We start from the raw sequence: 24,395 nt of genomic DNA on the forward strand, positions 1-24,395 counted from the left end.
CCGTTGCTGCCTTTCTGCCTCAAGCAGGGTGAACTTTTCGTGCACACCCTTCCAGGCGCTTCTGGCTTCATCTCTGCCTTCGTCTCCTCATTCCTTCGCGGGCACGATGAACGCCTTAGTCTGTCCAACTTGGCTGGGCGTCCGATGCTTGTGATAATCGCCTGTACGAGTGGTAAGTCCCCATCCATGCCTTGGCGGCATTCCCGCCGGTCATCGTCAGACCGTTCGTGGGATTTCCCTCGACACACGAAGATATTGTTAGCTTTAGCTGACGAGCCCCACGACGAGGAGCCTGCCAAGACCGCCACCCTCGCTGGCGTCTGCGCTCGGTTCAACCAGCGACGAGGGAGAACAGACCCCATCCTCGAGGTTGGAGACCGGGGTAGTTCTCAGGGTCCAACGTAAAAGCCGAATTGCTCTACTGCACATTGTTGCCAACCACGTCGCCTCCACCAGTCACGGTTTTTTGGATATCGGTTTAAATGCGGTCGCACGAATTGCGAGCAGCTGGTTGTCGGTCAGACTGTGGCGGAGCGAGCACCGCCACTGACTGACCTTGCGCCACGATTGTTTCTCAGGCTCGCATCGCATCCTGGTGTTGCAACCTAAATCTGCATTCAGCTGAGCTGCAACTCACCGTCCGCCTTCAAGCCCTCGAGCCCGAGCCTGGGTATCCACGAAAATAGCACAGCGTATCTGGTGTGCACTAATGTGGCATGTGTTTGTTAAGAAAGCGCATTGCAACTCACCCCCCAAGATAGCCGTCAACTCCTACCTGTTCAGTGAAGCTGAATGCATTTGCGGCAGCCCCCGCAAGGCTCTAGGCACGCGCAATGGATCCGCTCACTGCAATCGGCCTCGCATCGAACATCCTCTCATTCATCGACTTCGGCGTCAAGGTGGTTTCCGGCGCTATAGAAATCTATGAATCACCCTCGGGCGATTCTTCGGGCAACCGCAACACCAAGACAGTCGTGACAGAGATGCGACATTTTGCCTCCAAGCTCCAGCCACCGGTCGATTCTCAACTCACGGGGGATGAGAAGGCTCTCTGCACGCTCGCAAGGGAATGCGATGATCTGGCCAAGCAGATCATTGCCCTCGTCGAAAAGGCTAAGCCCAGGGGGCGAAAGTCCAAGAGCGCCAGTCTCTTGGCGGCCGTAAGGACCAAGTGGTATGAGAGCGACAGTCGCAAACTAGAGGAGAGGCTTGACCACTGCCGGGATCAACTTGGCTTGCAGCTTAACCATCTCACAAGGTGGGGACGACGTCCCCCCGGCTATTGGGACGTTGCTGACTGTCTGGCAGCTCCGAGGTTAAATCCCAGCTGGACGAGCTGATTACGGCCGCCAGAGACGACACGTCTAAGCTCCAGCGACTGTCCAGCCAAGTCGACCATCTCCGCCGAGGAGTGGAAATTTTGTCACTCAGTCCCGTGGCGCAGGATCAATTACGCTCGCTCCTAGGCATTTCAGAACATGCTGGCGATTTGGTGGCCAAACAGCGCATCCTAGCAGGCCTGGGCTTTGAGGGAATGTATCGGCGGTACGAGGCCGTCTCTGACGCCCATTCCAAGACGCTCCGATGGATTTTCGACGACGACTCGGATTCCGATCTAAGCGATACATCCGACGACGATAGTGACAGTATAGCCAGCAGCGAAGGCAGGGGCGAGGTTGAGACGGGAGCTGGTCCTATTGGAACACTCGACGGAGCTGACAAGGCTGATGGCCCCATGCTGTCTCCTGTTGCCGAGATAGATAAACCAAAAGCAGCGGCAAAGGAAGCCCTCCACGCTTGGCTATCGTCGGGAAACGGCATTTTCCATATCTCTGGAAAGTTGGGGTCTGGAAAGTCGACCTTGATGAAGTTTCTCTGCGAGCATGAATCTACCTTGGCTCTGCTCGATCAATGGGCACGTACGTGGTCTCCATCCTTTCGTTGCTTACTGGTGACAGACGAATCTAATAGGCTCGGGAAAGATCCTCGGCGCCTTGTCTTTGCAAGCTTCTTCTTCTGGAAGCCAGGCTCAGTCTTGCAGTCGTCGTTGACTGGCCTCTTCCGATCTCTGCTCCACGATGTCTTACAAGCCTCTCCCGGGATCATTCCGAAGGTCCTTCCGAACTACTGGCAACAGGGGAAGTCAATGCCGTGGCAAGTGATGAACAATATTCACTTTTCCGACAAGGATATCGCAAGGGCATTCTCCCGCCTAATATCGGATGCCAGTCTATACAAGGATCACTGCTTCTGTTTCTTCATCGACGGCCTGGATGAGTATGAGGGAACCATTCAAGACGACTCCAAATCCCTGGTGGACTTACTCTGCAACTGGACCACAATTGCGCCGAACAACGTCAAGTTGTGTGTCTCCAGCAGGGAATACAATGTGTTCATGAACGCGTTTTCAGCCAACAAACGTATCCGTCTCCACGAACTAACGAGACGGGACATGATACAGTATGTTTCCGGCATGCTTGGGCCCATGGATGATGAAAAAGTTAAGAGTGGTCTCACCTACGATATCGTGAACAATGCCCATGGCATTTTTCTATGGGTGGCCGTCGTGGTGAAAAGAATGCGCGAGCAGATCGAAAACGGCCGCAGCCCAGACAACCTGAGGCTCGAGATCAACGCTCTCCCCAAGGAGATGGAAGGCTTATTTACCGTCCTTCTCGATTCTATGCCCGAATCGGACCTCAGGGAAGCTTACCAGGTCTTTTCAATGGTTGCAAAATTGAGCAAAATCCGATACCCCTGTCTGCCACTTCTTGCCTACTCCTTCCTTGACGACTACAACCAAAACCCGTCCTTCGCCCTGGAACAATCGTTTGCCCATGCTCAACTCGAGCCAGGTGAGCTTGTGGCTCGAAAGGAGTCAGCGCTCAAACGCCTCGGCGGGTGTTGCAGGGGCTTCATCGAGGTAGTGCAGCCGATTCAGAATTCTAGGCGTGGGGGAATGAGTTCCGGCGTCGGTCAGGATATAAACTTCACCCACCGGTCCTTCTTTGAGTTCTTGTCAACCGATGCGCGGAAAGACCACATGACACGCCTCCTGTCAGGATTCAACGCCGTGGATGCCATCTCCCACCTAGTCTTTGCCGATCTTCTGGCAAACCCCCAGCTGGCAGCTCTCGCTTCCTCAAACAGGTTGTATTTAGGGCTGGTTCCCCTTCGATACCGGGAAAAACTGGACAGCGCACCGTATTTGTTCCTCGAGGCTTTCTCGGTGGCGCTGTCATCCCGAATCCTGATGCAAAGACCCCCGATGTCCTGGATGTCCCCGTTTGATCAAGCGGCTGTCGAGGTGTATTGTCGCCCCAATACGTTTCTCCAAGTACATTGTCATGAACGCAATCAAATGGACGCCTCGGCTACCAACCAACATCAGCATCTAATATACCAAGCTGCCTTTATAGGGAACCACGACTATGTCAGATGGAAACTGACGCACGATCCCACCGCCTTTTCGCAGCTCAGCATGGAAATTGTGCTGACTTGTATATGGAAGTCGTTGTCAAAAATCGACACAGCAGATGCTCTCGACACGGTTGGCCTTCTCATTAATCTTGGTCTTACCCCTCAAAGGCCGACAAACATTATGTTCGCTGGGGCTCAAACCCCCATTGATAGGCAAGACTTGGGGACACAACTGAACATGGATATGACAGTTTGGCAGCATCTTCTGCTGGAGTGCTATGTCAGCAATGCGTGGAGATCGCGTGCAAAGCTACCCATTCTTGGCTATATCGTGGAGAAGTTCCTCGAGCATGGAGCAAACCCGCATTTTCAATTCGTGGCTGAAAGACCTGATGGCAAAACCTGGGTGTTCAGGCTGACCGTGGGAAGGGAACGTCAGGAGTTGTTGGTCAGATTCGGTCCCGCTCGCTTGATACCCTACGCATGCGAGGCTGCTTCTCTTACCGAGTTCATCAAAATGGTTGGTTTCGAGAACGAGGACCGGATTCTCCAGCTTGTTGAGAGGAATACGAAGATTTTTGACGGCGCGGCTGAGAGCGATCAGGGACTCGCCGCGCTTACTGACGTAGGATCACTTGACCCAGCATCAGGCGACGTCGAGAAGCCTGCAGACACCGAACCGCAGGGGAAAGGTCTGTCAGCGGGTACGATGGCCGAGGAGAAAAGATTCTCTACCCTTCTCTCCTCCATTACCAACGTCAAGACGCAAATCTGCCTGCTCATATTTGGTACGTGTTCATATTCTCCCCATCAGCTTTGTCGGGTCTCGAAGTTCGTCGGTTGACCATATCTAGGGGTCATGCTTGCCCTGATAGTCCGGTCTGAATTGTGGCAGCTAGCTAAAGGACGCCTTTAATCAGGGGGGATTCTTTCTCACTCACTGGGACCACAACATATGGCTCCAAATTGGGATCTTACTCAGGGCGAAGCGATTATTACAGCCTGAGAAATAATTAACTGGACTCCTATTGGCTCCCCAATCTCAAATATCTCGGAATTCAGGCCTCTCATTAATTCTTAAGAATTTTCAGATCTCATTGGTTGAAACTCTCAAATCTCATTGGCTCTTGGAGCTTAAATCCGCATACCTAGATCGTTCAACCTCCGCGCGAAGCATTTCATTCATAGTATGCAAGTAGGCTGCCAAAGGCAAATGGTTTAGCTTTACAGTACAAAAGGTTCTTTGGTCGAAGGTTTCATTCCACGTCGAGAAAGTCACATGAAAGTCACGTGGCTTGGGACTTAAACCTTTCGCAGCTTGCCACAGTGACTCCTACCTCATCTTCTCTCCCCCGTCGCCTCTTCCCTTTCTCCCAAGATACTCCAACATACTCATACTATGTCCAAGACCTGTGCCAGACCTCCATCAATGGGGAAGAAAGATATTTCCAAGAAACCACCACCGGCGTCTCTGCCGGGCAGCCCGTCGCTGCCACGGGCGACAACATCAGCTGTCAGCGCCGATCCAACGCTTGGGTACAAGCTGCGCGTCCTCATCCATGATTTTCGCCAAGTCGCTAGCAACCACACCTCCCAGCACCGGATCTCCAACACCACAGATCCTCTCTACATCAGCGGCCCATACTTCACGCCCAAAGAAGCTGCCGCTGTCAAGGGTGCCATCGTCGACACCGTGACAAGAGTAGCCGACAAGGATGGCATCAACCTCGTCAAATTCAATCCCGGACAGACGGCGGAGAGCGCGATCCAGAGCGCGATGGCCAACTTCTTCGACAAGAGGCGGGCAAGCGGCGATGCGCGCCCGTGCGGGCCGCACGACATGGCACCCATCTACGAGGCGATATTCGGGATCGAGGGAGGGGAGACGGATGAAGAACGGTTTCTGGGCCGTTTGAGACGGTCGGGATTGGGAAATGGGGAGACGGAGGGGAGAATCCCTACCGAGGCACCAAATGGAGGTGGAGGGGGGGAGAAGTCGAGCACGAGGAGCAGCAACGGGAAACAGAAGCAGAAGCAGAAGAAGAAGCAGAAGAACTAAAACAGCTGAAAGGATAGCATTTACTCGTGTTTTTAACGTATGGTGAACTGTCTGCGGTGAAATATGAGGGTGCTGTGCATGGCGAGCGAGCGGAGGGAAGGCACGACACACTGCTCCTGCCAAAACCAGGCGAAATCGCATCCAAACTCAAATCCAACGACATTCCGTCGTCTCAGCTCTTCATCTCCAATATGCCCCAGTAGTTTCGTGTTGTTTGCACCACCAGAGGCCATGGCATCCGCATCGTCGTCGTCGTCTGTGTCCAAGAATGCCCCAAAGGAAGACCAGCTGTGGTTCTTCCTCCTGGAAGACATGCCGGTGCCCTCGTTCGCGCAGCACTCGCGTACCCTCTCCGAGGTCAGAAACATGGACATCACTCTTCGGAGGTGTCTGAAGATCACCAACGCCAAGGGCGATGTCAACGATTACGCATTTTACATTCATTCGCAGGGCATGTCGGCCGCCGTCCAACTGCTGACTGACGAGAGCATCATCGCGACGTACAACCTCTACTGCCGGGCCGACGGGCTCGTTCTGATCATCATCCGTGGCAAGGATGACCCCTCCCCAAACATCTCTCGATCCTCTAGTTACGCGCAGTCGCTTGCCGACCGCCGCAAGCAGTCGGCCGCTCGCGGCATCGCCGTCCCAGAGCTTCCCATCCAGCCCAAGGTCCGTCACAAGACCGGCAGCGCGGACATCACTACGATGGAGCCTATCACCGAGCAGGACGACGTTGTCTCTATCAGAGTCGGCGACGACGACTTTGTCACCTTCACGAAGGACTATCTCCTCGGTGAGTTGCTCGCTCGACAAACCCATAACCCTGTCTTCCCTAACAACAATTCGCCCAGGATGGCTCGACGCCGAGCTCTCCCGCCTCAAGAACCCCACCAAGATCGTCGTACAGACCATCGGGCCTGACGGCCAGCCCAGGGACGTGCCCCTGACCGCCGAGGTATGGCAGCACTCCCTTCTCCGTGGACCATGGCGCGACGCCTTCGCCGGAATCTGGGACCGGCACATCCGCGCGCAGTGTCTCCGCGAGGAGGCCCTGGCCGACCTCTCGACCTCCCAGCCTGGCTTCCGCCAGTCCTGCCGCGACTTTGTCCGCGACCTGCGGGCCTTCGGGTCCGACAAGGCGGCTCGCGCGCGCCTCGAGCAGACCGGGCACGAGCATGGGCAGACCGTACTTCAGCGACGACACGCGCGACAGGCTCCTCGCCGTGCCCACCGCCAGCCACGGTGGCACCTTGGAGAGTGCGCTGCGGGCCCTCGCCGAGAAGCGCCGGGACGGGACCATCTGCGCGTCCCATGACCTCTCGCCCATCTTTCGAGGCTGCGCTGGGGATTGTCTGGGACAAGGACAGTAAGAAGGCTGCTGTCGAGCAGCTGCAGTCGGCTGGCGGCTTGTCGATGAGGGCAAGGATGGTCGTCCAGAGAGGGGGCCGGCTGCTCAAGGGGGCGTTGTCGTTGGGCCGAGGCCGGAAGGGAGGGTTGAGGCGTTGAGTTTTGTCGCGAAGGAATTCAGGGGCAAAGTATGTACTTAGACGACTCTCGTTGATGCAATGCAGCACGTTATATGACCATTCCCATGACACTATCCAGCCGCAAAGGCACTTTGGGAGACCAGGGTTACCTATCAACACCTCACATGCCCAATTAGTTACTCAACGGGAATAAGAAACGGTAATTATACCCGCCAAGGAAGATTAGGAGTCAAGGACAAGTCTACCAGTACGGAAGCCATTTGTGTGCCACCAGTCTTCTGTGTTATTACGTCTGCGCCCTGCCGCGTAGCAGATCTTGTCCCGCACCACGAACCTAACTCGTCTCCTACTCGTTCCCTTTCCCTGCCCCTCTTCAACCCCTTCCTCTGGCCCGGATAAGGCCCTTGGGATGCCCCGGGTTACAGCAGATGGTGGATTAGGCAGGTCAGGGCATGCCCCCTGTTCCCATTTATGTATATAAGAATGTAGTGACCGCTTGTCCACTACCTTCTAAATACCAACCCCTGGCTCCCTTCCTATGACCCAGCAGGTGGTCTGTCGTCTCACTCGCTCTCTACTCCGCACCTGACCCCGACAACAAGTTTGTGGCAAATTAGGCCGCCAACTCTCAGAGGGGTAGGGTGCTGGCCTAGGGGGCGTGGGAGCCAAGGCGGGTTACCCAATGGTCGTGGTAATGACATGGGGCCAAGTCTGTTTGTAAGGGGCATTGCCAAAGCTCAAATGACCTGGTTAGGACACTATTCCAAGACACATCTATCGCTCCGATGGGGTTTAAGAAGTTTAAAAGGGAAGATGATCAAGGTGAAGAAGAAGGGCCGAGAGTAACAACGAGAGGAGAAGAAAAGTTGGAAGAAGAAGGGGAAGAAAAGTTGCGAAAAGCCAAGGCAAGGAGAAGTACATCCAAGCTGCGCAGATCGCGTTACGCTCCGTTTCATCCTCCTCCACGCCCAAGTCTAACCCGAGCCCCAGAGACGGCCAGCCCTCAGGCGACCCCTCCAGGCATCCACGCCCCGGCCAGCCCCACACACAGGGCTTGTCCATAGCCCGAAAACGCCGGCCCGACACCTAGCCGCAAGCCTCTTCACGCTGGTGCAGCTGTGTCCTTGGTACGTAGCACCCGGCAGCCTCCGGGTAGGATCCCGGCTGAGCCCAGCACAATCACCATTGTCGCAACCCTTTTTCACGCCTCGGCAGCTTCAGCATCTATAAGAAGCGCCAACAGCAAGCGCCATTCCAGACACCCGAGCTGTCCAGCCAACGCATCACGCGTCCTCAACCGCCCCTGTTCGGGGGTCCCGCACCGCCGGAAAACCGACGGCCCGGGCCTCCCGGGCTGTCTCTTTCAGGTGCATGACTACCCCACCCGCTGTGACCCCCACTCTCACGATTTCATCCTATCGGATAAACAGAATGTTATTTCTCGAATCTGATAAATGCGCAAATTCAATGTGTTCTGACGCCATCTGTCAGCAGGCACTGTGAATTAATAATGGCAGCACATCTTGGCAGAGACCGAATACCCCGCCGCTTATATGAGAGGTTATTCTGTTGACCAAGCTACCAGCTCATCATAGAGCTACCAGCCCAACACATCACCTTTCCAGCCCGGACAGAGCAGGATGTCAGCCAGCAAGCCAGTCCTGATCTCAGGCGGCGGCCTCGCATCGCTGCTGCTTGCCCAGTCCCTGCGGCTGTCCAACATCCCCTTCAAGATCTTTGAGCGCGATGCATCGTTTGTATTTCGCGCGCAAGGGTACCGACTGCGCCTGTCACCAGAAGGTCTCGACGCCATCGAGTCTGTCCTCGATCCGCAAACATTCCAGCGGTTCTGGGACAGATGTGGCAAAACAGGCGGCAGTGGCTTCGTCGCATTCGATGCTGTGACTGGGGAGCAAATCGAGCACGAGACATCTGGCAGCCTGGCCTCACGGGGGGGCAAGATCGTCGGTATAGCTCGGGGAGACATGCGCAAGGTATTCGCAGAGGGCTGCGAAGAACACATCGAATGGTCCAAGCACGTCGCGGGCTACGAACTGACCGATGACGGCGTGAGGGCGATATTTGCCGACGGCACCAAGTCAGTCGAAGGTTCGATGCTGATCGGCGGCGAGGGCATCTACTCCAAGGTCGCCAAGCAGCTATCGGGTGGGAGGCTCAAGGTCTACGACACAGGCGCCAGGGGTATCCACGGCCAGGCGCCAAGTACGGCGTTCAAGGGCCTGGGCGAGGGAGTCTTCAGGCTGCGAGACGATACACGTCCCAATGGCGCAATCTTCGCCATTACCAATGTGCGCCCTGGTGACATGGATAACCCCGACATCCAGTTCGGCTGGACGATGGGGGGCCAACCAGGCGTGGTCCGCGCCCCCAACGACGACTACACCATCATGGGCAAGGAGGCTGCAGATATCGCCAAGTCGCTCACCAAAGACTGGCACCCTCGGTTTAAGCCGCTGTTCGATGAGATGAACGAGTGGGAAGCCACCTTCTGGAAGATCACATGTTCGACGCCTTCAGGTGTGCCGGAATGGCCCAACGACCCTCGCGTGACCGTCATTGGTGATGCTGTCCATTCCATGACACCCGCAGGAGGCATTGGGGCCAACACTGCCGTTCGAGATTCCGCCCTGCTTGGGAGGTTGTTGCGCGAAGCTGGTGGCTACAAGCCCGGCATCACTGCTGCTTACGAGAAGGAGATGAGGGTTTACGCCAGCGAGGCTGTGCAGAAGAGTTATTCTACTGCCACTACCTCATTTGGCGTTAATATTGATGAAGAGTCGAGTCCTACGGTATAAATATTAGAATTATAAAGAAACAGAAGTCTGCGAATAAACTGAACATTAATCATTGATACCTAGGGATGCCGAAGGCATAGAGCTGGTGCCAGCGGCACCTTCTAAGTCCCCATAGACAATCAGAACCATTATCCCGTGACAGTCCTGAACCAGGGTTGACTGGTACCAGACATCACCATAACTGCCAGTCATAAACTGGATCATCGCAATGTCAGACCGCCTGTCTTGACGAATGCTTGGGTATTGCGGAGTAGAATCGAAAATGGGATGATCCTAGAACGAAAAGACTGGTGTTTGCCGTTGAGAAGCTGTAGCTTATGCTTACCTGTCAGACATTACGTGTGCCTATTTACCAGTCGGGGCCAACCTCATTGTAGTGGAAGTTTTGGCCGCAGCGACGTACTCAGCTGAGAAGACGGGAAAGCCGGCCTGGCGCCGAAACCGGCCCTCTTAACTCTCTCGGGCGGCTTCGGCTCTGACTCGGAGCCCCTGTGCTCGGAAGCGGCATCTCTACTAGCGACGGCTTGGGAATCTATCAGATCGTATCGACGCTGCAGTACCTGCGTCACTGGGCTTGTAATTACTAGTTATTAGCCATGTCTGGGGCATGTCATTGAGTCTTATTCCACATTAAATGAACGTTACGTCTGTCTCAAAGCCTTATGAAAATACATGTTCGCCTCGGTCCAAGGATGGCGACGCCAGCAGCATGGTAGGCTCCACGCGCGCGGCCATATCCCGGGCCGGAAGTGCGACTGGCCGTCTCTTTCTTTTTTTCTTCCTTGCTTCAAATCTTACCCCTAGCTAAGAACTTGTCCGGAATGTCGACCCACTTAGACCTAAGAAACTCGCCTAGGTTTTTACCCAACGCATCAAGCGAGGAGGTAGAGTTAAACCCTCGGTCCAGGTGGTCGCGAACCAAGAAATGCACAGCACGGAGATTTGGCATTTCGAAGCGTTCCACCCCATGGCCGAGATACTCCTTGCCTAGGAGCGAGATCAATTTCTCGGTACTCAGGAGGCTACGCAGCCAGTCCCACTCGTCGTCGTGCCGGACGAAGAAGCCGACGTTGGCATTGGATGCCTTGTCGCCCGATCGACCCATCACAACCCAACCAAGCGGGCCGCGCGTGGTCGGGCCAAAGCTGGCGAGGTCGACTGGGTTAGCGGTATCGTACGACTTCTGATCATTGGCATAGGGTTGCGTCTTGGTTGGCGTGGGTATGTCGATGGCCTGGCCAGTCCACTCGAGATAGACACGTTGTCGTACCACGGCCTGGGGGAGGATGGACACCCAGTACTCGAATATGGGCTTTCCGGATGACTGCCGGCTGTCAGGCGTGACACTCGCACCGGGGGCTGATGTCAGGAAGTTCTGCATGCACCAGCGCGTGAAGGAGTCGGCGCCGCCCAGGCTGGCCCAGCTGCCCATGCCGAGGATGGATGGGTCCTTGGACTGCACGAAGATGCGGAAGTCGACCGTTGCCGAATCCTGAGTTTCGGGGTCCTGGGCGGGAGAGCCGATCAAGTGGAACTTGATCTTGGAGAACTTGTGAATGTGATCCCGCATCGCGTATCGGATCTGCTTCTCGGTCCACTCCGCCTAATGTTGCGGTTAGCAGCAATCCACAGGGATAATTGGTGCTTCTTCCCAAGCTCCAAGTGCGGTGTCGTTACTTGCCTTCTTCTGAATATCAAGCCCCACAAAGAGGTAATGGAACTCGGCTTGGTAGCCACCCTGGGCCGTAATGCCAACCTTTGTGGTTGCCGGAGGAGCGATTCCCTTCACGCCGGTCATTCGCACTTCATTCTTTCCAATCTGCTCGAACTTGATGTCCTCTATGTTGGCAGTCACATCTGAGTTGTAGTAGAGTGGGCCTTGGATCTCGTACACCAGCTGCGACGTCAATGTTCCAACGGACATCTCGCCGCCGGTGCCGTTTTCCTCCTTCGTAAAGACAGCGTCTCCGTTGGCCTCGATGGCGGCAATGGGAAAGCCCAGATTCTCGCACCCATCGAATAGGTCTTTGAACCCAGAATAGTATCCACCCGTGGCGTAGGTGGAGCACTCGATCAGATGGCCGGCGATCAGCGAACCGGCGAGGGCGTCAAAATTGCTGGCGTCCCATCCATGCCACCATGCCGCCGCTCCGATTGCCGGTGCAGCGTCGGCTACACGGCCGCAGACGACGATGTCTGCCCCATTCTTGAAGGCCTCGGCAATGCCCATGCCACCAAGGTAACACCTAGGAAGAAGATAACACGGCGGTGTCAGCTAATTCCGGTGCAAATGCAGAAACAGCATTATCAAAAAAAAGAGGAGAAAATTACTGTGCGCAGAGAGGATCGTGGCCCCATTCGTCCAGATCCTTGCCAGTGTCGATGCTCTTAAACTTCTCGCCACTCTTCCGCAGTTCATTGACCTGCTCAGTCACGTCGTCACCCTCTACCCAGGCAACCTTGAGATCCAGTCCCTGCCTCGTCACTTCGTCCTTGACGGTCTTGGCAAGCAAGCCCGGGGCGCTCGCACCCGCATTTACGGCCACCTTTACGCCGTTCTGCTGAAGATAAGGCAATGCAGGCCCGAGACTGCCCATGAAGGATGGATCAAAAAGGTCAATTACGGCCGCATTGGGATCCTTGGCCAGGGCATTCGCGTTGGCTATTTTGCTGGAGCCATGGATGGTCATGGTGCACTCGGACATCCAGTCTGCATTTGCCGAAAGCGCCGACGTTAGTTAATTACTCGTCGGACGAAGTATAGCTTTTGTTGAACTCACCGCCAATAATGACATCAACATTGCAGTTCTTGGCCAGATCATGGATGGCCCGCTGTCGGTCAGCAAAGCCTCCTGAGGCTCCAGCGACACGAACTGCTCTCTTGGCTGCTGGCATCTTGTTATTTCCTTGTTGGTAGATTCTGGTTCAAAATGCACTCTCAGAGGGGATGTCGGCAACTCGGTCCTGGTGGGTTGCGACCGACTTGCTAAGAATATGTATCTTCTCCAACTCTCCCGGATTTCATAACCCGAGACCCGCGTCGGGTCCTGCTGGCTAAGGATACCCCCACTTCCTTGGCGAGTTCCGTAGCCCCAGCGCCGTGGTTAAAGTTACCCCACATTAGGCCTGCCGGATAACCGAGCCCCTGACAGCGTACCATGCCGACGTTTTGATGACAGCGAGAAGTGGTGGAAGATGCGGTGTCGAATAAAATGTATTAGAGGACCGACCAAGTCATTTCTTCTTCACGTCATTTATAATCACGCTCTGCACAGCTTCATCTGCTGGCCAAAATATCTCCCATTCGCTCCACTTGGCACTGAGCAGACCGAAGGCCAGTGCCTCGACCCCGCGCTCTCCGCTCCCTGCGCCTCGCCGGCCTACATCTACAGAGAATTGAGGCCACTGAGTTATATTGACTGAAGCGTAAGGCCAAACGATCTAAGTGTGGGTGGAAGTAAGGCATATATATACTTCCATCACAAGGGTCCGGAGGTTGAGGTCTAGACCCTTGAGCTCCGGATTACTCCGGGAAATAAGGCTGCAAAGAAAGTCCGTTCTGCCGATCCATACTGCCGGTCCATACAGTAACAAAAGTGGGTCCAGATTGCGATAACACCCCCGTCGTCTCTCCACAAAGCGGGGGTATGATCTTGATATTTCACGGGCGTGACGCTGGTCCGCCGAAGATGCCCAAGATGTGCACCCCCGGCCCCGAGCTGTGACGCTAATCTAGATCCCATTTTGTTGTAATGCTCCCCGTATCTCCAGAGTCCAGAGCCACCGACCCTCCGCCGCCTTAACAAGCTCTAAACCGGCGCTAAAGGGCGAGCACAGACAGGAACCAGGTACGGTCCGCACTGGTTTGTCAAGTTGGTAGCACTTTGCAACTGAAAGGGGCCCAATATAATCGTGAACTCCTCGCCAGAATCCTGGCAGGGAGTTGTTTCGGGCGACTAAAACTCAAAGGTAATGCCTCCACATGCTGGAAATTTAAGGTTCTCCGTAATCTCGAAAAGGCGTTCCCTTCAGAGCTCCAATCTTGTTTATATTTCCTTTCTTGCATTTCTTATGTTTCCTTTCATTACCCACTCCTTTCTCCTATCCATATTTCCACTCCTAGTGCCTTCCCTGCTGCTGACAATTTTACTCTTCCTCTATCTGCCTCTTCTTCTTCTACTATATGAAGAAAGCAAATTACCTAGGGTGTCCAAGGCAAGGTGCTACATATTCTAATAATGGCCACGAGTGAACAACCCAACGATAGTAACAAAGCAAGCTGCAACCCCCCAAGCCGCGTCCCAACCACCAAAGACAATTTTGCCCAGAATCGCGATGAAGGTTACCGTGCCAATTATAATTATGGCATCATTCCATCGAGGCAGTACCCAGCCTTCGTCAACAATTAGGCCTTGAAATTCTAGCTCGCGAAGCGTTGGGAGATTCCACCTGCGAAGCAGACTCAGAATTCGTCTGCGTGGGTCAGCTCGTTCGTTGGGTCTTAAAACCACAAAAGCGTACTCACAGATGACTATAAATGTCTTCCTTCTCAAGAAGATCGTTACCCATTGCAAGCGCCGGTTCGCGAAAAGCTAAAACCAGAGGGAGCCGACTCTCCATGCGTGATAATGCTCTCTTGCTATCCCAAAATTCTCTCTCCGGGCACAATATTCCTTCTGACAAGTCTTCTCCGCAGAAAAAGGAGCACCCCATCCCAGTGTCGTAGTTATACTCACAAGGTGGGTCTTGGGGTATATAATTAGCGATTTCCCGCTTCAGGTGTTGTGTCCTTATCTCATTCTCCTCTTCTCTGATATACGTCCCGACAAACTCATCATTTTGTCTCAAACCTCGGGAAGCCCTTGAGATCTGTTCCGCAAGAGAGATTTTCTCTTATGTGTTAGCTTTTGCGGAATGCCGAATCTTTGACGTATTGTACCTACCCTTGTGAAAGATACCCGTTTCACCCCAAACAGGCCCATCGCCTTCCTCCGCCACTGCTCCTTATCATCTGCTCCATGGCGGATTTTGACAGGAATCACACGGCAGTTGTTGGCTTCACCCCAGCAGATAAGGAGGGTGGATGACTTGTTGTTGTACGTACCAAGTAGGCTGAGCAGATGAAGGATCTCTTCTTTGCGCTTGTCGTGGGCAACTTTCCTCGAATCCACAACGTTCAGATGCTTTTCGGAGTTAAATTTACGTGGGGATAGATATCTCCAAAGTCAAGCAGGAAATCCTCGAGATGAACCAGTTACACCTGCTCATTATAACGGCCATCCTAGGGCTCAACACTGCAACTGCATTCGACTGCCGGGGCTACAAGAGAAGCAGTAAGTAGCGTCGGCCCATGCTCTAGGCGGTTGCACCGACACGACCGGTTGAGGATATGGACGGCTACGTCTCTCACATCTGCAGCAGTAAGGCGAAGGCTACAGGGGATAACATTGGTACATAACCTGAAAGTTTCAGGGCATTTTGACTTGAGACAATTCAATTGTCAATCCAACTTGCCGCTCTTTCCGGCATGCAACGTCAATGATGGCGTAAGTGGCGGAGATGGTTTGTGGGACCTGGCGGGGTGCGCCTAAACTTCACACCTCAAATGCCGCAACGTGACGAGCGTGGGAGGCAGGCCGGACAAAATGCAAGGTACAGCAGCAAGAAACATTATCATATGACGATAGATACTCCCGTCTATCCCGGGAGACCCTATCCCATCCTTATTGTTCCAACAAATTAACACCAACATCTTATTCTGGTGATTGATCTGTCTAAACCGGTCGTGGAAAGTTCTGAATCACCTACACCATGGCAGCTCGACAGGAGGAATTCACGAAAGACTCCAAAACGGCTTTCGGAGCTATAACCGAAGGAAAGGAGGTGGCTGAAGCTTTTAAGGATCAGATTGCTGGCAAAAATAGTGCGTGGCGATGCTATAGAACTACTTACCGAGACCGATAACCTGCCTTTTTACTAACATACACGCGCGTTCGCCAGTCCTCATAACCGGGATAACCACGAAAGGTCTCGGCGCCGAGCTCGCAAAGACCATGGTTCCATACAACCCTGCACTCATAATCCTCGCCTCTCACGACCCGAACGAAGTCGCCAATCTCATCGGCGAGCTGCGCCCCCTTCAGACCGACGAATCTGCAACAGCCCTTGCCCCCCTCCTCGTTGACCTCAGCTCCTTCGCGTCTGTCCGTAAGGCGGCCCAAGACGTGATCGTCTACTTGTCGCAGAGCCGATCGGGCGCGAAGCTTGACATCCTCGTCAACAACGCAAGCCCTGAGGGCCTGCGGTCCTACACCCGCCGCGCCGACGGCTACGAGACCATCATGGGGATCGCGCACCTAGGGCACTTCCTGCTGTCGGGCCTGCTGCGGAGCTCGCTGGCTCCACGGGCGCGCATCGTAAACCTGACGAGCCTGCAGCACCGAAATGCCGAGGTGACGTTATCGGACCTGTGGTTCCGGCCCGGCGAGGCCCACGACCGGGACGTAGCGTACGCCCGCGCCATGGCTGCCACCATCTTCTTCACCAAGGGGCTGGCGCGGCGCGGCTTCGTCTCCTTCGCCGTGCAGACGGGGCCCGGGCGTGCGAGCGACCAGAGCGGGAAGCCCCGCGCCGAGGCGGATGTCCTGGCGGAGAGGTTCGGGCTTGGGTGGAAGACGTTCCAGCAGGCCGTTGCGACGTATGTTGTCGCGGCCTTCCAGCCCGGCCTGGACGAGACGGACAATGGCGCCTTCCTATCTGACTGCCAGGTCGAGAAGTCGGCGGCGTTTGCGGAGAGCGAGAGCACCGTGGAGAACCTTTGGAAGTTCTCCGAGGAACTGGTGGGACAGCGGTTTGGGAGTTCATGAATGTTCGGCACGTTGCCAGATCAGAGCGTAGTATTAGGCTTGGCTCGTAATAAATAACGCGACCTAAGTGCGTTCAGGTTGCGTTCAGGTAAACTGACGTGCAGCTCAAGCAACAGTTTTGCGCGCTATGATTAGATATATATATATAGGAGTAAAGTGGAAATTTGTATTATATATATTGTTCTGGCTCTTATTATATGTTTCTGGGTGTGTGCTCACCATTCTTGGAGTGGCACCATTGAATGTCTGCGGCTTGCCACCACGGCGCGTGGCAAGTACCACCGGTCCTCGTCTAGGTCCCGTGCCTAATGTTTCTGGCCCTACTTAAAGCGTTCAGGATCGCATTTGAGGGTGTCATTGAAAGGATGACCCAGTTGTCGTTGACCCCGCAGTCGTGCTACGACAGAGTGCTAATGCTCAAGCCGCGGTCTCGCTCCGAGAGGCTAGCCCGAGACAGAAGACATCACCTGGGACGAGGGTGTCATCCTGACCAGCGTGTGGGATGACAACTTTGAGCAAGGCCGTGCCAGCGGGCAGCTTCTAATTATGCCGGCGTATAGAGGGGACGCTGAGAGCCGGAGCACTCGAAGATCCATTTTAATCTCCATCACAGACAACACCACCTACTTACTGCTCTGTAGCCCCTGCCCTACGTGATAGTAGGCATTGACAACGAATTACACGACGGAACGACAAAACAAAACAACCCAAACGTGACCGAACCTAGGTAGATTGACAAGGCATCTAACTACTAATTATAGTATAGGGGTGAGTATGGTAAGGAGATAGCAACGTTTCACTGAGAGACTAGGAGATGACAATAAGGAATGCTCCCATCATCAGATATATAAGAGCCACCGTCTGCCGCCAAGCAAAATAGCAAGCGCAGCCAAACACTATTCTCTCAACCTTTTTCGCACCTAAGATTCAGTGTTCCACACTATCATCAACAAACATGAAGTTCTCAGTCATCGCCCTCGTCTTTCTCAGCACCTTGGCCGTAGCCATTCCATGGATAGCTCCCAGTATGTTCCCCTTATCTCCGTTCAACAATCCTACATATTGTGGATGTAAAGGGTTATGTGTCTGCAGGGTCAAAAGACTTAACCTGCAGCCTCCTGCATTCCCCCCCCACCCCTCAACGTACATCTTGCTGATATATGATTAAAAAGGAGCTGCAGAATGTGATATCTGGTGCTGCGATGAAAACTGCCAGAATTGTAGCGCCGGGACCTGCGATGGAAACGTCTGCTCGGCAGGCGATAGCTTCACTTGCCCGTTTGGTGAGTAATAGACCTTCGTCTCAAGGAGCCGGAACAGGAATGACTATACTAACACAAAGTTCTCTTTACAGTTTGCCAAAGCCGATGTGGAAACTGATTCACAAATATTCCTGGCATAACCGTACAGCGCTGCTGCTACAGAATGACCCTGTTTATTCGTCAACTTGTTGTTACGGCGCGGCTGGAACATGCTGAACGTGGTCACGCGCGGGGGCATGTGTCGGTTATGCGGCTCTACCCAGGGCCTTGAGATCTCGAGCTGCCATGTGGTATTATTTTCTCTTCTTTCTTCATAATAAAATTCACTTTATTTCTGAGGAAACTGGCTTTAGCCTCGTCTCATGCTTACAATCCCTTCGCCGTAACAATTGGAGCCGACATCGTTCCCGTAGTGCAGAGTCCCAGCTCGCCATCGACCGGGCCCGAAACCTCAACACCCCCTTTCCATCCCAAGCAGGCATGCCCTCCACCCTTTAGATTTAAGCGACCAGCGCCCAGGTGAATTTCCATCTGGACCGTCTCCGCGAGGCAACACTTAGCCTTGCCGATATACACTAATCATTCCGCCTTGGCTTATGTAGTCCAACGCTAGTGTCCACCACGGAGCTAAGGAACGCGTTGATGAGGTAGGAATCCGTCTTTACCCACTCAACCTCCTTGGAGCTGGGACGATTCGGGATGACCCAGAGTGTGCGCTCCCAGGCCGGCCAGCCGTACCAGAAGAAGCCGACCGATCAAGGCCTCGCCCGGTCCGTCAATGTTTTGGATTGCTTCGCAATGGTGTCAGTAGACCGATTTAAACTCCTCAAATACCGCTGCTCAGGGGTAAAGGGGGTAAAAGGGCGTGCTGTGCCGGCGCAAAAGTAGCTCTGCGGAGCGGTGGGTGATCGGTGGCTGCACCTGCAGCAGTACGAAGACAGGCCGGTTCCAAACCTCCTGCAGGAGTGGACTGATCCCGAGTCAAGCTCAATCAGTAACCAGTCCCAGAAGATGCCGCGGAGCGAAGGACAGGTCACCCCCTTTTGGTTCGACCAGTCCTATCATCATGTCACATTTTTGTGCATGAAGAGATGTGATAAAAATTATGTTCAGCAGTTGGAGAGCCCATCTTCAATCATTGGAGGATGATGTTACTCTGCGTTCAGCATGTATCAAGGGAAAGCGAAGAGATTATGCCATATGAAGTTAAGGAACAAATCTTGGCATGCATCGGGATGGTGCCGCGGCGGGCCCCCCACCTCACTGACATAAGGTCGTCGGCGCAAACCGCCTATTGGCTTCGGGCGCAACGGTTGTGATGCAGCAGCGTTGCGTTGGCTGGGAGTAAGTTGCAGGGCTCCCGGGATGTGTGCCTCGCCTCGCATTCCATCATCACGTTTTATAAAATGGTCATGCCATTCATTCCCCTTCACACCTTTGTGCTGTCCTTTGTTCCATATCTGCTCGCGTAGCCGGAAAAGATGTCGGACTTGCCCCCTCGGAACAAACCAGCTGGTGACGTTACTCAGTTGGCGTCGCTGGCAACCGAACAGCCTAGTCCCCATACAGGCACCAACATCCTTCCTCCACAACACTGGGCACAATTAACGGACGTCAGTATCAGGAGCGATTGAAAAAAAGACACCAGCGGCTAACCTGTGGGACTTTCTAGGAACTCGATGAGCAAGATGATGCGGACTCGACTTTGACCGATAATCTCAGCTCAACCGCGTCCCTGGCTTCTAGCATCCTCCAATACAGGACGATCAACGGCAGAGCGTATCATAGTGACTGTGGAAATGGAGATTATTGGTCTGTTGAAGCATTCGGATATTGGAGACATATTTATCCGCAGCTAATCTGGGAACAGGGGTCCTATCGATGACGTCTCACGGGAAGCAATGGATATCAAGTGAGTTTTGGCACGACTAGACGCAGGACTCAGCTCACCACTGGCATATAGCCATCATGTACTCACCCTCTTGCTGGGGGGCAAGCTCTACCTAGCGCCGCTACCGAAAAACATACAGGTATGTCCCGTAACCGATCAAACGTCGCCGGCTCACTAATCCGTATGACCAACCAGACGGCCGTGGATATTGGAACCGGGACAGGTACGTCGCTTGACAAGATGGGTTGCTAATTACCATTGACTAATGACTGGACCTTCAGGCATCTGGGCAATGTATGATTCCTCAGCACCTCATATTCTGGGAGCATCATGAGCTTACAAGGGACCAAGTGATTTTGCAGATGAGTTTCCAAACGCCTCAGTCGTTGGGACTGATCTCTCGCCCATTCAACCTAGCTGGGTTCCGCCAAATCTCCAGTTGTAAGTAATCACCAAGTACTTGATGATCTGATAATATGTACTTTTGCTGATTAAGTCTCTTCCCACTGTTAGCCAAATCGATGACTGCACAAAGGAGTGGACATTTGAGAACAATTCTCTCGATTACGTCCATACACGTTGGCTTGTCGGCAGCATCGAGGACTGGACAGCCCTGTTCAAAGAAGCATACAGAAGCTTGAAACCAGGAGGCTATCTTGAGAGCTATGAGCCGTCATCTCGTCTCGAGAGCGATGACGGAACAGTTCTTGAGACAAGCGCTGCAAGCCAATGGGGAAAGTTTTTTGAGGAGGGAGGGCGCATGCTACGCCGGCCGTTCACGGTTTTCGAAGACGGCATACAGAAGAAGGCCATGCAGGAAGCTGGATTCGTCGATATCGAAGAAAAGGATTTGAAGGTTAGTCTTGACGCTGACCAACCCGCTAATCCCCTCATTGGTTGCAAGGCTAATACAACGACAGAATCCCGTTGGTCGGTGGCCTCAAGATCCAACGCTTCGGGAGATTGGTTCGTACATGCAGCTTGCTCTTGAACAGGATGCGGAGGGTACCGTGCTCTTCATGGCCACGATGTTAGGTTGGACGAAGGAGGAGATTACTGTGTTTCTTGCCCACTTCCGGCGTGAAATTCGCTCCAAGGAGGTCCACTCGTTTTTCTGGCAGAGGGTAGTCTGGGGCCGGAAACCTGCAGAGTAGACTACAGGCACCTCGTCATCCCTTTCTTTTTCTGTCTGTCACAAGTGGTGGCGTATAAGTGCCCACTTCCACGGGAAGTTATCACCTCGATTTGCCGGATGACCCAGCCACCTGAGGGGCCTTGATTTTGGTGGTATCAAGACTGATCAGCCTCGCTGAATGATCTGGGTAACGTTTTATTGCTGACAGCTACCATGACTTGAGCGTACCTGGCTACATTGCCCATGTGCTTAATCAGGTGAATCGTGAATCCCGGTAGGGGAACATGTCCAAATCCAAAATCGAATCGTCGGGGTCATCCTCCCGAGAGTCCTCATGAAATGTCAACGTTTTGCTCAGCCTGTCAACAGAAAATGTTAGCCTCAAGACATATCCATCATGAATCCGAGGGCCAATATTGCTCGCATCTACTGCCATGTCTCAAATGAAAACATACCTGGGTAATCCGTCCCTCACAAAACTGCTCGTCGGCATCATACCGGTGTCGTCAAGTAGCTCCGGGTACCATTTTCGATCTAAACACCGCCAGGTTCTTGTCAACAAGGGATATGATAACAGCGAGGGACATGAGTTGGAAAAAAAGGGAAAAAACAACCTACCAGGACGTTCCTCCATGGCCATCCGCAGTATGCTCCGCCCAAACGTCGCCGCATCCTGCAGGAACTCGGCCAAGATAACACGTGCCTCACCTTCCTCCATTACGCTCACCCACCGATGGCTCGACTCAGGGGTTGTTGGCCGCGGCCACTCGTCAATACCTGCCACCCAAGTCTCCAGGTCCGCCAGCCGCTGCTCCACCACGGAAGCATCCACCCCTGGAGCCGTATTCCGTAAGAAGCCGCCCAAGCTCCCGACAACCTCCACCTCCGGCCGCCCCAGCACAAGCCCCGGCCCGATGGGCACCAGCGGCCGTACAAACGCGTATCGCACCACTTTGTTGCTTGTAATTTTCTCCACCGACACTAGCAGGGTCCAACTGCCGGGAACTAGGCTACGGACGCGCGGCCAGCACTCGGCATGGATGGCAGTGGAGCGGGGGGCCGCTCTGATGGGCAACAATGGGATGGCGAGGTTCTCCGCTGGGAGCGGAGAGATTTCGAAGCGGTGGCGGCCTGCAAGATCCGGACCGATAGTCAAATCGGCAAGCGTCGGTGCGGCACAGGACATGAAGCCGAGCTCCTCGATGGAGGAGACGCGGATCCAAGGTTTGACGATGGCTGCAAGGAAAGCAAGGAAGCACGTGGCAAAGCGTTCTGGGAGCAGCAGGGCGTCGGCGAGGTAGTGGTAGCGGGGCCAGAAACGATTCGGGTCCCTGTCGTTGCCGTCGTGGTACAAGGGCAAGCGGACGAACATGTGCTGGACGGGAAAAGCGGAGAATGGCGGGATGAAAGAGTCTGGCGTCGGGAGCCACATCTTGCGACACAATGAGGCAGAGAAAGAGCCAGAGAGCATCAACTTGGTGCTGTTGCAGAGAAGCCCGGGTTGCAAGGTCGAAAGCTGGATGAATAGTTGGGTGCTTGCCTCGTCACTCTGCCGGCTTGGCTGTTGATGAAAGTAGTATTCGGTTAGTGTTGCCGAGGCGTGGGACAGTGCCTCGACAAGCTGGGCTGGCGTGCCTTGGACTGTATCAATGCAGAGACTGATTGACTTGGCTTCCTTCAGATCTTCACTGGTAAAGGCAGCGCTAATCACGTCGGTTGAGAGTTGGTCGAACGAAACCCAGTCCAGTTGTTGTTGCCCAGCGAAGGCGACTCGCAATAGCTCTGAAGCAATGCGGGATTGATGAAGACGAGGGGAATGTTTAAGGAGTTGACGTCGAAAAATGCCCTGAAACCTCGGTATTTTCTGAGGCTCGTCAAGCAAGGCCGAGTCGAAATCCCGGTCGGGCTCTAAGATGCTGGCGACTAAGACTGCGATAGATTTTTCGTACAACGGCTGCGGGCCAATAACAGGCGAACGCTCAGCTTCGTACGATGTGAGAGCCTCAGACTGAGAGTCGTGTTCGCCTGACGGCCAGACCGCTATATGCCTGATTAGTGATGACCGACTAACATGGAGACATTCGATGTTCAAACCTACGTTCCAGGGCTGCAATGTGAACAAGTGGTTTCTTCTCTAGCCTTTGGATGAAGTCTGCGTCGTATTTGGTCTCCCAACTGTCCTGATAGCCAACCTTGTCCATGTATGCAACCGCTGACAGCGGTCTCCTTGGCCTCTCCGCCTCGACGATTGGTGGTTCCTCGTAGGCAATCTCGTCGTAGGAAACCACAACCTCATCTTGCGGCCATGGCATGGCAACCGGGGTGATGACCTTCCGCCAGGCCATAAAGGCCACAATGCCATAGCTGACGCGGTCAAGATCTGAAATATCCACCACCACCATACCATAGTCCAGGCTGGCATCGTCGTATACCAGGCCCAGCCGTTCGCTCGTGTTCTCGTAGTTCACAACGCGGTCCGTGTCGCAGCCGGCACCCAGCATCAAGCAGGTTGAGATGAAGGGGAACTCTCACATAGCGCGGTCCCACGGCTTTCGATGCAGCGGCAAGGGTTCCGACCGCGTTGGGGCGAGGCCCTGTTGCGTGTAGGCTTGCGCCGCGAGCGTAACCTCGCCCTGGATGGCGATGCGGTTGGAAGGGTCCGACAGGATGGTTACGATGCGCAGGGCCGCGCGGACGACTATGGCGCCCTGGACAACGCTGAGGGGCGTGTCGAGGCCTAGACGCTGCGCGGCAGCGAGCTGCCGGTGCTGGCCACCGAGCTCGGCGACGACGAAAAGCAGCCAGGATCTGGGACTAGAGTCGGACATCCTGATGAAAATTTTGCTGATAACCTGCTGGCTGAGCCGCAGTTAGTTTGCAATGAGATAGTTTTTTATTCTCGTCGCAAGAGCATTTTATCGGCTCTCTCCCGGCTCCCCCTCCGGCTTTGGATTTTATCCGCGGATGTAATTACAAAGGCGATGATATTGGTGTTGGCAGATTTAATAAAAATAAAGTGTAGCACAGCTGCACCCACCCACGCCGTCGGCTTGTGGCTACCCAGCATGAGACTGTCACAAGGGTGTGTGCCTGACGTCGTCTCCAGCCTGCTGCGCCTCCAACACTTGTCAGTGGTCCTGGACCGGCGGTGGCGGAGGCACTCCCGGCAGCAACCCCGACGGCGACGGTGGCAGTTCAAGCCATACTACCCATTTTACCGGAACCACACCGCCATCAAACCCGGGCCCGACGCCGACGTCCGTACACGACGTCTCGTCGTTTGCGTTGCAGTACGTGGCGGGCGCAGGCCGCTTATCGACCACCTTCGAGGGGCAGGGCTTCGACGGCATCGTCTCAAATGCGTGCGGCAAGACGCTCGAGTGGTACATCGATGGTAGGTTCGGGACGGATCTCAAGACATCGTATCGTACTCGGGAATGGATGTATCTGGAGACG

At 54.3% G+C, this 24,395-nt stretch overlaps 9 protein-coding genes across 9 annotated transcripts; 6 read left to right on the plus strand and 3 right to left on the minus strand.

Moving 5' to 3' along the window:
* The first annotated feature begins 620 nt into the window (after positions 1-620).
* QBC33DRAFT_548649 (uncharacterized protein) lies at positions 621-4,631 on the plus strand. The gene is made up of 4 exons (XM_060428871.1): positions 621-1,258; positions 1,309-1,919; positions 1,983-4,208; positions 4,275-4,631. The coding sequence occupies exons 1-4, from the start codon at positions 834-836 to the stop codon at positions 4,334-4,336; spliced, it is 3,324 nt and encodes a 1,107-aa protein (XP_060280019.1). The 5' UTR covers positions 621-833; the 3' UTR covers positions 4,337-4,631.
* Positions 4,632-4,777: 146 nt separating this feature from the next.
* On the plus strand, positions 4,778-5,485 carry QBC33DRAFT_548650 (uncharacterized protein). The gene has a single exon (XM_060428872.1). The coding sequence runs from the start codon at positions 4,820-4,822 to the stop codon at positions 5,477-5,479; it is 660 nt and encodes a 219-aa protein (XP_060280020.1). The 5' UTR covers positions 4,778-4,819; the 3' UTR covers positions 5,480-5,485.
* A 225-nt stretch (positions 5,486-5,710) lies between these two features.
* Positions 5,711-6,975, plus strand: QBC33DRAFT_573000 (uncharacterized protein; the record flags this gene model as incomplete). Its single annotated transcript, XM_060430680.1, has 3 exons — positions 5,711-6,275; positions 6,334-6,610; positions 6,678-6,975. The coding sequence occupies 3 exons, from the start codon at positions 5,711-5,713 to the stop codon at positions 6,850-6,852; spliced, it is 1,017 nt and encodes a 338-aa protein (XP_060280021.1). The 3' UTR covers positions 6,853-6,975.
* A 1,527-nt stretch (positions 6,976-8,502) lies between these two features.
* Positions 8,503-9,816, plus strand: QBC33DRAFT_548652 (uncharacterized protein). Its single transcript, XM_060428873.1, has one exon. The coding sequence runs from the start codon at positions 8,610-8,612 to the stop codon at positions 9,783-9,785; it is 1,176 nt and encodes a 391-aa protein (XP_060280022.1). The 5' UTR covers positions 8,503-8,609; the 3' UTR covers positions 9,786-9,816.
* A 756-nt stretch (positions 9,817-10,572) lies between these two features.
* Positions 10,573-12,680, minus strand: QBC33DRAFT_573002 (uncharacterized protein; the record flags this gene model as incomplete). The annotated part of the gene is made up of 4 exons (XM_060430681.1): positions 10,573-11,388; positions 11,467-12,031; positions 12,117-12,495; positions 12,566-12,680. The coding sequence occupies 4 exons, from the start codon at positions 12,678-12,680 to the stop codon at positions 10,573-10,575; spliced, it is 1,875 nt and encodes a 624-aa protein (XP_060280023.1).
* A 1,091-nt stretch (positions 12,681-13,771) lies between these two features.
* Positions 13,772-15,225, minus strand: QBC33DRAFT_548655 (uncharacterized protein). The gene is made up of 3 exons (XM_060428874.1): positions 14,729-15,225; positions 14,311-14,675; positions 13,772-14,258 (listed from the first exon to the last, which is right to left on the minus strand). The coding sequence occupies exons 1-3, from the start codon at positions 14,765-14,767 to the stop codon at positions 14,018-14,020; spliced, it is 645 nt and encodes a 214-aa protein (XP_060280024.1). The 5' UTR covers positions 14,768-15,225; the 3' UTR covers positions 13,772-14,017.
* A 160-nt stretch (positions 15,226-15,385) lies between these two features.
* On the plus strand, positions 15,386-16,865 carry QBC33DRAFT_548659 (uncharacterized protein). Its single transcript, XM_060428875.1, has 2 exons — positions 15,386-15,708; positions 15,786-16,865. Exons 1-2 carry the CDS (start codon positions 15,597-15,599, stop codon positions 16,649-16,651), a joined length of 978 nt encoding a protein of 325 aa, XP_060280025.1. The 5' UTR covers positions 15,386-15,596; the 3' UTR covers positions 16,652-16,865.
* Positions 16,866-19,378: 2,513 nt separating this feature from the next.
* Positions 19,379-21,187, plus strand: QBC33DRAFT_548661 (mRNA 3 end-processing YTH1). The gene is made up of 9 exons (XM_060428876.1): positions 19,379-19,526; positions 19,586-19,725; positions 19,784-19,825; positions 19,877-19,943; positions 20,000-20,027; positions 20,086-20,098; positions 20,156-20,245; positions 20,318-20,660; positions 20,725-21,187. Exons 1-9 carry the CDS (start codon positions 19,395-19,397, stop codon positions 20,956-20,958), a joined length of 1,089 nt encoding a protein of 362 aa, XP_060280026.1. The 5' UTR covers positions 19,379-19,394; the 3' UTR covers positions 20,959-21,187.
* Positions 21,188-21,192: 5 nt separating this feature from the next.
* Positions 21,193-23,767, minus strand: QBC33DRAFT_518239 (uncharacterized protein; the record flags this gene model as incomplete). Its single annotated transcript, XM_060426235.1, has 5 exons — positions 21,193-21,298; positions 21,395-21,473; positions 21,558-22,868; positions 23,038-23,387; positions 23,472-23,767. 5 exons carry the CDS (start codon positions 23,765-23,767, stop codon positions 21,193-21,195), a joined length of 2,142 nt encoding a protein of 713 aa, XP_060280027.1.
* Positions 23,768-24,395: the final 628 nt, after the last annotated feature.

The sequence above is a fragment of the Phialemonium atrogriseum genome (assembly GCF_030411735.1).
Source record: "Phialemonium atrogriseum strain 8032-3 unplaced genomic scaffold QBC33scaffold_28, whole genome shotgun sequence".
NCBI classification, from domain to species: Eukaryota; Fungi; Ascomycota; class Sordariomycetes; order Cephalothecales; family Cephalothecaceae; genus Phialemonium; species Phialemonium atrogriseum.